At 40.9% G+C, this 12,466-nt stretch overlaps 1 protein-coding gene across 15 annotated transcripts in view; it reads left to right on the top strand.

Moving 5' to 3' along the window:
• ptprsa (protein tyrosine phosphatase receptor type Sa) overlaps window positions 1–12,466 on the top strand; it is a 310,811-nt gene that overhangs the window by 141,800 nt on the left and 156,545 nt on the right. For all 15 annotated transcript variants that reach the window (XR_007424918.1, XM_022669860.2, XM_022669866.2 and 12 more), the window contains one exon: window positions 2,079–2,272. Coding sequence is in view for 14 of the 15 variants with exons in the window: in XM_022669860.2 (XP_022525581.2) it covers window positions 2,179–2,272 (94 nt within the window). In the remaining variant the exon portion in view is untranslated. The remainder of the gene's footprint in view (window positions 1–2,078; window positions 2,273–12,466) is intronic.

Genomic DNA, 12,466 nt, shown 5'->3' on the forward strand with positions numbered 1-12,466 from the left:
TGAAAAAAAAGCAAGCGACAGAAGGATACGGAGAGGAAGAAAGATAGAAAGAGGGAGGGACAGTGTGAGAGTGAGAAAAGTAGAGAAAGAAAGAGTGAAAAGAGAAAGGGGAAAAAGAATAGGCAAGGAAGAGAATGAGGAGAGGAAGAATGATAGAAAGAGGGAGTGACTGTGAGAGTGGGTATGAGAAAGGGAAAGAGGAAGAGAGAGAGAATGAGAGGGCAGGAAAGATTGGAAAAGAAGAATGATAGAGAGGGAAAAGAGTCAGAGAGAGGGGTATAAGAGAGTAATGAAGAAATAGAATGAGGGAGAGGAAGAAAAGTGAAAAACAGTGATGGAGGAAAAAAAAAGTAAACAAATCAGAGAAGTAGATGCAGACTGGAAGAAATAGATAAAAGGAGAGAGAGAGAAAGAAGGGAGATTAAGAATGATTGAAAAAAAAATGGAGGAGACAGAGAGAAAGAGAATAAAAAGAATGATAAAAGAGAGGGAGACAGTGAGAGTGAGGTAAACAGAGATTTTGTACGGAAAGCAGAAAAGCCAACCAAACAAGCCTGTGAAATCGTGAGAGACAGTATGAACCAACATTAATTAAAGAAATAGAGGAGAAAAAAAGCTCACACTCTGACTCCCAGTGCCTGAGGGAAAGAAAAACAAACACAAGCTATGGGTTAAAAGAGAAAAAGAACACATTGCTAATAAAGCTGCTAAGCTTGCCGTTAGCTTTAGCGCTTCTCTCCACCCCTGTTTCTGCTTTAAACTTCTTCCCACTTAGATCAGGGTGAAGGAATGAACTAGAACTGGGAGTGTGGGGTGTGTTTGGTGGTGCTCTGGCCTGCTGGTGGTGGCAGCAGCCGAGCCACTGGTTATAGGCCATGCGTGTATATACGTGTGTGTGTTTGAGAGCTAATGCCTGAGCTAATGCCTGTAGCATTAGCGTTAGCATTGAGTTATGGTTCTTAAATCTGCGCTGCTGTATATCCTGAGAAAAGATGGTGCTGGCATACAGTGGAGTGCCTCTTCTCTTTACTCTACAGAGCTGCAGGGCTGTTACTCTCTCTCTCTTTCTCTTTCTCTCACACATGCAGAAAATATGTGCATAACAAATGAAGTGTCATTGATTAGCCATAACATTAAAACTCTGGGATGATTTGGGATGAGGTGGGTTGGTGATCATCCACTCTTGTCATTAAATTCTCAGTCAAATTCTCAGAACAGTGCTCCAGTATCTAATATAAAGCTTCTTTCCCTGGACAGAAAACAAAAGCAGGATGAACTATTTTACATATCATTGATTTTGGACTTAAAACAGCATGAGCAGCTGTCCCACTACTTTTTACCCAGATAGTGTATATTAATATGTAGATTTCCCTCGAGTTTATCGTCTGTAATACAATTATGCAGATGACTGTTTGCAAGCTTTTCGCACACCGTGTTCCGCGACCAATATCAGTGGAGTCACTGCAGGGTTAGTGAGGATTAACAGCAATTTGTCTAATGCAAATATCAGTAGGTGTGTCTGTAATTACAAGATTGGCGGATAAGCAAATAACATTGAGATCCAGTGATAAGGTCTGAGCGGACAGAGTGAGAATGAGTTGTGTGAAGCTGTAATTGAGATAGAAACACGAGTGTGGAAAGGCGTGTTGGGTGTTGGGTTCTTATTCTATTTATATATCCAACTGGGTTCATTTCAAAGCAATACAAATGAATAGAAATAAAAATATATATAATTAACTGTACAGACTCTTCTATATACAGTGTTGCACCTCGTAACATAGCATTTAATTGAGAGCAACAGTCTCCTCTTTTTTAATGGGGATTTTTTTTTTTTTTGTGAGCAAAATGTGAAAGCTGTACAGAGCCATCATACTCCAAGTGTAAAGTTTGAAAATTTTGAAATTATTGAATATACGATACAATACAGGTGCAGCTGTGCGACTTTCAGGACATGCATGCTGCCCACACTATCCATCTACATGTCTTTGTTATGGAACGTCTAGACAAAGATAAAAAGGTAAATGTGGACACACCCAGCTAATTAATCATGTCCTTTCTCTTTCTTCCTTCTCTTCCAGAGTGCCAAGTGTCCAGAGTGCAGACCCCCCACCCTATCCCACCCCCCCCTCCTTCTCGCGGGGCTGTGGCTCTGCAGCCAGGTCAACGGTCATCTGCAGAATGATGCCAGCCGGCCGCCTGCCCTACCTGGCCACGCTGCTGTCTCTGAGTGGCCTGCTGCTGTCTCCGCTGCTCAGTGGCTCTCTGGCCTTGTGTAAGTTCATGTTTATATCCTAGGCTCATATTGGGGGTCTTTATTCTCCTTGTATTGAATAGTCTAGAGTCCCTGTATCATAATTATTTACACACAGGAGATTGAGATGAAATTAGAGGAAGGTAGAGGCTGGTTCACCTGCAGGAAAATGACCAGGACAGATCTTTGAAGCTGACACATAACCATAAGGTCTTGATTATAGTTAGTTGTTGTTAAATTAAAAGTTGAACAAGTATGGACATTTTACATACATAAGCTCTAATTGTCCATATGATTAGACAAGTGACAAGTTATTAGCAGAAATTAGGGCTGCAACTAATGATTATTTTAATAGTCGACTAATCTGCCGATTATTTTTCTGATTAATCGAGCAATTAGTCAGCGATTATTTCTGCCATGCCCTCCCTCTCTGCTTGCTGTGGGTACAGCTCCTGTTTCTAGCTTTCACTATCGGTTCAAAAGAATAGAAACAGCTGAACGTGGGATATAAATATCCAGAAAATTTGTCTTTTAAATGAGGAAGGTAGCTGATATTAAGAGAGGAAATGTAAAATCTGTTGTAATCAGGCACTTCTGAAGATGCAAGCCTTGTTTTTGTCCCCAGTAATTTGCTTAGTGCTACTAATTGACGATTAGTCAACAACAAACATTTGAAGTAAACAATTTGTTTTATCCACATTGTCAATTATATCGTCAAATCGTTGCAGCCCTAGCAGAAATCACATCCACCTTCAGCGCAGGTCAGTGCAGTGTCCTTTAGCTTCATAAAACATGGCAAAGTAATGGGACACAGTACTTGTTTGTGTCCCAAGTGAATGTCAGGCTCATCTACTGTAAATTAAGTGATGGGTAGACAGCAGCACTCAGGACCAGGATGAAGAAACAGCAGGTTCTGGAGACGTGTAGAGACTCGTTTACGCTCCTGGACACCCAGCAGTACATCAGATTAAAGCGAGGAGTCTGGGGGAGAGCAGTTTTGTTCTCCTGGGCTGGTTCTGTACTTGTGGATTAGTATTCATCTGCTTCTAAGAAACTATCGCTTGATCAAACACACTCACACACACTTGAGTGGATGCAGCCTTTGGGGGGTGTTGGCGGGGGAGGCGGATGTGGTGGGGGGGGTGGGTCTTAGGTGTTTATCTGTTTAGTTCTTTGTCCTCTATCTCTCCATCTGCGGGCCGCTCCTGCACTCGCTCTAATTTTCCCGAGCTCCCAGTTAGGATTTGTTCTGCACCATTTCTTCCCTATGATGGGTTTAGAGACACACCAGGAAAACAAAACAGAGAGAAAGAAAGAGAGAGAGCGAGAGAGTTCCCTGCAGTCTTAAACAGGGCTAATTCAGATGATGAGTGAGAAAGAGTGAGAGAGATGGAGACAGAGCAAGAGAGAGAAACACTCCCTGTTAAATTGTGCATACTCTAAACAGAAAGGGTTCTGTATAAAATTGATAATTATTTTTTCTTCCCTCAGAATTAAATTGAAAGTATATTACAAAAATTTTATTATTTTGTGGTGGGATTTTTTTGTTGGTTCTATGTAGAACCCTTTAAAACCTTAAAAGGCTCTATAAAAAAATCTGATTGGCAGTCTGAAGAACAAGACATATAGAACACTTCCAAATAACAAAGAACTATTCCAAGAACCACAACAAACAAAGGGGTTATTATAATTACAGTGGAGCCGTTTGGCTCTAAACACTTTTGGTTTAGACCCATTTGTTAAAAGTCTACTACACTAAGAGGCCAAGAAGCATTTAAGCATTCAAGAGATTCTTTAAGTTGTAGAAGCATCGTCTTTACTAAGGAACCTCTGAAGAATCCGTTTCATCATTGGGACCTTATGCTGTATGGGGTGTTTTACTAAGCTTTGTTGCTGCACACACACACACACACACACACACACATATACAAAGGGTTTGGTGAATCCACCCTCATCATTCAATAAAGCATACCTTGCACCTGTTATTGGAGAAGCATAAAAGCACACTAAAACACATTGAAACACATACACATACACACACATACACATTATTCAGGTGGGCCCATGGGTGTCTGTTTTCATTATAGTAAACAACATTTCTGTGTGTGTCTCTCTCTCTCTCTCTCTCTCTCTCTCCCTCTCCGTCTTTTTTGTCCACGATTAATGATTTTATTTAGACTCAGTAGTTTGATGTCACCTTTTTGCCTCCAAACGCATGATGTCATCTTTCCTTTCTCTCTTGTCCTTTTGCTTCTCTTGGTCTTCCTCTGTCTCCCTCTCTCTCTGTTTCTCTCTTTCTCCCTCTCTCCCTCCTCTCACTCCCATAAATCAACACATGAAGGAGATGTTTTTAATCAAAAGGGGAAAAAAGCCTGTGAATAAATCTTGCCTGTGGTAATAAAGCCCAGGGCGTGTGTGCGCGCGCACGAGCGTGCATGCATGTGCACAGTTGCCCTGCAGATAGAAGCCTAGCATCACTACTTGTAGGAGATTTGCTGCCAAAGACACACTCTCACGCATACACACACACACACACACACACAAAATCCTTACATCCACTGACCCCCCTGGTTATTACTTGATATAGGGCTGGTCAATATGGAAAGAATGCTGTATTGTCCTGTTTGCTGTTTTAATGCTGACTAGCATTATTATAAACAACATGATTTATTATGGTTGTTAAATGAATGGCTTGATTTATCAACACACACTCACACAATGTACATTAAACAAATAACAGGCCCAAAGACATGAGACAGGAACTAGAAATGTCCCATGACTTTTGCCGTATCCTATGGAAGCCCAAAAACTGATCTGTGGGATATGCATATGAGGCTTACTGCCTTGAGTCGTGTTTCTGTTTGCAAGGACAGTTGTAGCCAGATGCCAATGATCTCCAACATTACCTAACACTACACTGTCTACTGTGGGTGGTAATGCCTTCTAAGACATATTTCTGGTGCAGAGAGGAATGTTAAATGCCTGCAAAACTTTGGAAATGCAATACCCCATCCATCTGGCACTCAATAAATATTAGGTCTAGTCAGACACAGCAGTGCTGCTGGAGTTTTTAAACACCGTTTCCATTCCCTGTTCCTTCTGTTAGACTATCGTGCTTATATTCTTCTACTTTTAGATGTAAAGTGTAAAGATAGAAACTCCACTGTTATGTCAATGTATTTCATGTTCTCTATTCCTGTTCTTCACAAACGTTCAGAAAGAAAGCCTGGAAGCCTGGTTCTCGAATCTCAGCTCAAACCCCCTCTCTTACCGATTCCTATATATTCCCACAGTGCTGTTTGTATTCAGCCCACCTCTCCGGAAGCTCTTCACAGGAAGCGTTCAGGCTGATAAAGGGTCACTATCATCTCCGATCTCAGGCCGAGGACCACAGCAGCAGAATTTTTCCCACAGTTCTTAGTGTACATGTACTAAATACGGCTGCCCCAGTCAGGGTGGGGACCAAAAAGTCTGATCGTACAGAGCCCGGCTCCAGTGTTACCCCACTGTCTGCCCCCTGAAACCTCCAACCACACACACCCTGTCCAGCAAGAGTCCGTCGCCCAGAATATCTTTACACCCGCAGCGTCCTGCCGCGGTCACGGCAGCTCCATAAAAATCCCTGGCTTTGTGTTTTGCCCTCACCTCCACACTCCACGCTGTGTTATTGCACAATAAATGAAGCCTCTGTTTCACCGTGTTTTTATAGCGAGTGTGTTCGGCGGCTGAAGCACAACAAGCTTCTGTTACAGGAGCTATATTAAGGCGCGGCGTGGGTTAAAAAGGGGCTTATTTTGCTTTGTGTGATGGTACATTTCCTAGCTTATTATTTTGTGATATTTTGGAATGCAGAGGAATGTTATTTTACTTCTTATACACTCATGAGAAAAAACTAGGACATTTCTTCATAGCAGCCGTTTGGAAACTGCATTGCAGCCACCTAGCAAGCACATGCGATACCATATTAACCATGCAGCAAAGCTAAGAGAATTACCTAGATCACCAGGATCTATCAACTGCATCGTATTTGCTTGGAATTTCTGCTTAGTGATCACCAGGGATACCATATCAACCTCTTAGCAACACCGTAGCAATTACCTGGATTACCTGGATCAGGAAGATCAGCAATTAACCACTAAGGTTACCAGAGGAAAATCTTGAAACCACCAATTGCCGCACTGCAACCATCTGCCATCTTTTCCACCTAGGAGACCAAAGCAACCTCTTAGCAACACCATAGCATTCACCTAGAACATCTGGATCTAACAACTGCATTGCTATTATGTAGAATACCAGGAAAACAACCTATTAGCCACAGCATGACAGCCACTTAGAACAGCACTGCATCCACCTTTCAACCACGTAAGATACCATGTCAACCACCCTAGCCACTCAATAACAATTACAAAGAACAGCCAAATCTAACAACCGCATAGGAACCACTTTGGATCCCATAGCGACATCTTAGCAACAGCATAGCAGCATCTTTGAACTGCAGTTGAATTGTAATCACCTGGTAACCACCTGGTATACCATAGTAACCCCTTAGCAAAACCATAGCAATTAGCTAGATCACCTAGATCTAGCAACTGTATATAACGACTTGGAGAATCATAGCACATTTACATCAACTGCATAGCAGTCATTTGGAACAACATTGCAACCACCTAGTAACTATCACTGATACCATATCAACCCTTGAATCAACTTGGAATATCGTAGCAACCCCTTACAGCAACAGCATAGCAGATGCTTGGGGAGCATTGCAACAACCTGGGATATCATGGCAACCACTTAGCAAAGCCATTCAGTCAACAATATAGCAGCCACCTTTAACAGCATTGTAACCACCTAGCAACCACTTGACATATCATAGCAACCTTATAGCAACACTATAGCAATTATGTAAACCAACTGAACCTAATAACTCTGTAGCAATTACCTGAAATACCATACACATTTAAGCAACAGCATATCAGCTACTTAATACATCCTTTTAACCAGCTGGGAAGTGAGTAAGCTCTGCAATGCACTTTTCTAGTTTTCACTGGTGTCTTCCTCTAATTTATTTGTGGAGTGATTTCGCCCACCTGACATTTTCCCTAAGAGTTCAGAAGCACATCCTCGCCAACACCTCTTAATTTTGATGGACTGGGGTTAAAAGTGACGGAACAATTTCAATAATTCATTTTTCTTTGAAGCTGCCAAGTGGAAGAAAAATCAGTGCCCCTAGGAAAGCGTCTGTACTCTCCCTCTCTCTCTCTTCCTCTCTCTCTCTCTCTCTCTCTCTCTCTCTCTCTCTCTCTCTCTCTCTCTCTCTCTCTCTCTCTCTCCCTCTCCCTCTCTCTGGATGTCTGGTCTGTTTAAAGCTAGCTGTTAAAAGGTTTGAAAGTCCCTCATTACCTGGTTCTTCCTTCCCTGCTTCTTCCGTATCCTCGCTCGCCCCGCTAACGCTAACCTGCCACTGTAAATTCTCAGTCCGAAGATTTTCCTCTCAGCTCTCCTCAGCGTCATCCCGCGAACCCTGTCGAGGTGACACAGGTTGTTTCGGGATGTTTATCTGAGGCTTTATTCCATCAGATCTGTTCTTCGCTCTTCCTCTCATCTATACTTATTTATTCTTAGTGGATCCAGATTTGCTGAGAGCAGCTGTTTTACCAGAGCTGAAGTTTATACTGTCTCCACCAGGTGGCGCCTAACTGACCCAAGCTTTACATATTAAAGTATTCAGACATTCCTTATAGGGAGTGACTGACCAATACTAATGGCATCCTGTAGAGATAAAAGAGGGTTTTATATGACCCTGCTGACTTCTATGGAATGCTCAAGCCTCTAGCGAGTATCTGAAGTCACTAATGCTCTAATGGCCAAATGCCATCAAATCCTTACAGCAATGTACCAAAATCTTGAGGAAGGTCTTTGCAGCAAAGGAAAGCAGTGTGCAGACTTCTTTATAGCAACTGTTTCTTGGTTCTTGGACAAGCTTTTATCAACACTGATGAGAACTTAATTCAGCTAATGAGAATAAACATAGTTTCATCTCAAGGGACAGTTTGGGAACATCCAAACTTGTATATGTTGTGAGGTTTTATCTTGTGAGTGTAGTTGAATTCTGGCTAGCATGTTAATGGAAAAACAGTGTGAATTATCGTGAGTTGGTGTAAAGCTTAAAGGAGAACTCCGGTGTAAAATGGAATAGCCCACCTCCGTTTTCCCACAGCAATCCGAGATCCAGAAATTGTAACAGTTTGTCCAAACACCTTTTAGACTGGGTTTCAAGGGGCATAATTTGCCCCGATAAAATGCTTTTTCCACCATTATTCAGGCTCAAAGTAGCTCCCACCTTCTTTCTAGAATCCGGAGACCCCTGACATTTAAAACGAGGTGTGCTATTAATAAAAAATAATTACTTTTTATCATGTTTTACTTCACCAAAAGTCCATTTTACACTGGAGTTCTCCTTTAATGGTGGGTGCCAGATAATAGTGAGTGCCTCGTTCCATATTGTCATGCTTTTACCTATTAATAAGCTTTATAATGCATTACTACTCACAGTGGACAGTGCAGTGGATGGTAATGATCATGACTGGCGTTGTCTGGTTATAATTCACCATGCAAACAGGCAAGCAAATCGAGAAAGTAATCCCATCCACATCCACAAGTCCTGCAGTGTTTAATTCTAGTAAACACTGAATTGTTTTCGTTCTATATGAGCCATTATAAATATTCAATTTTAACATATATTCTCCTAACATTTGATCTTATGTATGTTTGTCCACTTTATCTGATTTAAATTAGTTTTTCAGAGCAGTGCAAGGTGTGTTTCCTCATACATTGGTCAGTAAAATAGATCAGTGTGTAAAACTAGAGCTTTCTGTGAGCTCCTGTGTTTGTATAAGTCACTGTGTAATACTCGCTTGCGAAATATCGCTCATCGTTACGTTCTGTTTGGACAGGTGGTTTCTCATGTTTAAGAACGGAATACTTTGCAAGAACTATCAGCCCCTGGCCTGAGAGAAAGTGTGTGTGTGTGTTTTCTGGATTCAGCAGTCAGCCAGGTGTCCTTTGATATTGAAATGTGGCGAATGCTTACAGGAGCACTATCCAATAGAAAATGGCTTCAAAGCCTTCCTCTGCTCAAGCTTTACCGAGACAAAAGATAACGGTGTTCTCCGGCGGCTCCTGCACTGTTTTGGTTGGAGGAAAATGTGTTTGGAGTGAGATTTAAGATGGAGTCGTTTCCAGCTTGGTCTTATTTAACCCTTTGAGGCGTGGTCATCACTGTAGGAGACACTGTAAGGAAATATATACATTTTCTGACCATTTTAGTGTTAAAAAAATGTATGTAATATCCCAGCTACTTGAGAATGTTAGAAGCTTCGAAGGTTATAATTTTCTAGGAATGTTTTTAAAAAACATGTGACATAATAAGGGTTTATGTAATGTTATTAGAATGTTTTTCATATAACATTCCCAGCTAGACTAATACTTACATTAATAAAACTATAAAAGCAACATTCCCAAAACATAAATATTCTATTAACATCCAGAAAACTAGACATTCAAAAAATGTTCTACAAACAAAAAATTGTTAGCGGGGAACTTTTTTTTTTTACAGATGGGTTACCATCCAAATAATAATGCTCCAATAACCAAATGCCATTAAATCCTCACAACAAATCAGTTTTGGATTTTGCAGAAGACAAGGGGCTGTAAGAAAACTGACTCCCTTAAAGTCTTTGTTTGGAAACTCAAAGCTCAGCAACGCATTCATACATACAAACTTAACCCTTTTTACCTAAAACGTACACCTAATTCTAAAACTGCCACTAATTCAGTGTTACTAGAGCATAAACATGCTTGAAGGAGAACACTAGTTGCCAATAAACTAAGCTAGTATTGCACTGGCTGTTGGGGAGAGGAAGGGTAGGTGTGCTCTTTTATATTGCTGTGCATGTCTGAAAGGGTTAAAAATGAAGAAAGATAACTTGCGAGCATTTCAGAACTGTATCTTACATGATGAAAAGCATTAATGAGGAATTATTTATCAATATTTTGCTGATTTAGCTATCGTGACATTTTATGAATCAGCTTAGTGTGTTATTTTGAAGTTGATTAGCATTTTTTGGGAGAGCTGTCAGGACGTGCTTTCACTGTTTTGCATCTCACTGTATTGGGTTTTTATCTCTCCCAGACTTCAGCTTAATTAATTCATCTGGAATTGTGAACGCTTTCACCGCCACTATTATCAGAAACAGTAATTGTCATTATGCACTAATATCAGTTAATGAGTCGCAGATGAAACCCACCCAGAAAAGAAAAGAGCTGTTTTTCTCTCTCCAAATCCCTTATTTCAGTCTACTCACTGATCTTTTTGTTTAAGTGCCAAAACTGGCTTTCAGGGCCCTCAGCGAAAGTCTGCAGGTGTCCATTCAAGCAGACCCTGTCCAGCTCTGCCCTTTCCCTCAGGACGCTTTCACATGACACCAGATTTTTCCTTTCAGACAGCCACTTTCAAACTGTACACCCTGTTAACCCTTAGAAGTGTCTGCAGACGCCAGAGCTGACAGAGCGCTGTAAAGAAAAAAGTGTGTTAAGAATGAATGTGTTGAGATTTAGACCCGATTTAGTTCGCAACACAAATAGAAATAGAGGAAACACTATATAGATAAAAGTAATGGGACTTATGGTCTTTATTATATAGAGTATTTAAGAGGGAGTTTCCAGAATTGGATTTGTATGGAGTTGTAGAGGTTCCTAATGGTGTTCTACAATCATCCATTCTGTGCAGCTTGGATATTCTCTCAGTTTCTGCAGATTATTCAGTATGAGTAGAGTTTTGATCATGTGTCCATCCATGTGTGCATCCCACATAGTATAGTATAGTATCTGTGACTTCAAGGCAAGCTCTTGAGACAACAGCAGTATGTGAACAAGCATTGTCCTGTTAGAGTAGTGCACCAAAGTGTGAATCAGAAAAAGTAAGTCCACGGTTTGCAGAACCTCATTAACGTAACTTTGGGCTTTTAAAGCTCATGGCACCATAACAAAAATGCCCCCCACATCTGATACCACAGCACAATAACAATACCTCCATGCTACACACCAGGTTTGGCCTGCAGTCTGTTTACTCCACATCTGTTAAGGTGGCTCCAGCAGTCTCTGTGCACTGAAAGAACGGTCTCAGTGGAGGTCATTTAGCTGTATTAGGAGTGACAGCAGTTAAGATGGCGTGTTGGAGGTGGTTGGGGAGCGTTCTCCAGCAGTCTAGCCTGGCTCCCTCTCATTAAAGCTTCACTCCTCAATGTTCCTCATGGACTTCTCCATTCCCATGCGTGTTCTAGACTGTGGAATATGGATTTCAGAATAAGAAAAGGAGCAGGAGAGGCATCATTACGGAGCAGAGACAGGCCCTGTCGCACAGTGGGGCTCTGTGAAGAATGAGGCGGTGAGCGTGGTCAGATTGCAGAGCCATGCGTTGGCCTTCACTGAGGTTGTGTTTGATGATCCAGTGGGTTCACATTAAGGGACAGATGCTGCATTGAGACTGACCCCATGTAACTGCGGGGGAAGATGGATGTCGCAATTAACTTGAGTGGTCGTCTGCTGTTTCTGACCACAGCGCTAAACGTAAATGTAGAGAGAGCTGCTGAAACCCATTTAGTGGTAGTGCATCGTACAATATGACCTTCAACAATAATAAGATTTAAATATTGTGTGAGCTAGAGCTTCCACTGATTTAATGATAATATAATAGCACAATTGAATAATAATTAGACCTATGAACTTTTAATATTAAGAATTATTCAAACACTGAAATTGAAATAAAAAAAGCTAAAATATCCTAAATATATAAAATTGCCAAAGCTCCACATTGTAAACAGACTATGTTAAAATGAAATTCACTAAAAGTTTTAGCATTCAAATTGCTAATAAAAAACAAGCAGACTATGTCCAAATTCTGTAGGAGACACTCTTACAAAAGAAACAGTAACACAACATAAACTGAAAGCTAAAATTACTTGTTTGAGTTTTATTTATCTTTTATATTAGCAGATGTTCATATTTACTCTTGTCACTATTATATGTACATGTATAGTCATTTGTTGCAGCTCTAATGGGCATCATTGGTAGTATTTGTCATTACTGAGGGCACATCTATATATTGTATGATAAATAGATAGAATGTAATTATCGTGACAGGGGTAATAACAG

This window comes from Astyanax mexicanus, chromosome 16 (genome assembly GCF_023375975.1).
Source record: "Astyanax mexicanus isolate ESR-SI-001 chromosome 16, AstMex3_surface, whole genome shotgun sequence".
Lineage (NCBI taxonomy): Eukaryota > Metazoa > Chordata > Actinopteri > Characiformes > Acestrorhamphidae > Astyanax > Astyanax mexicanus.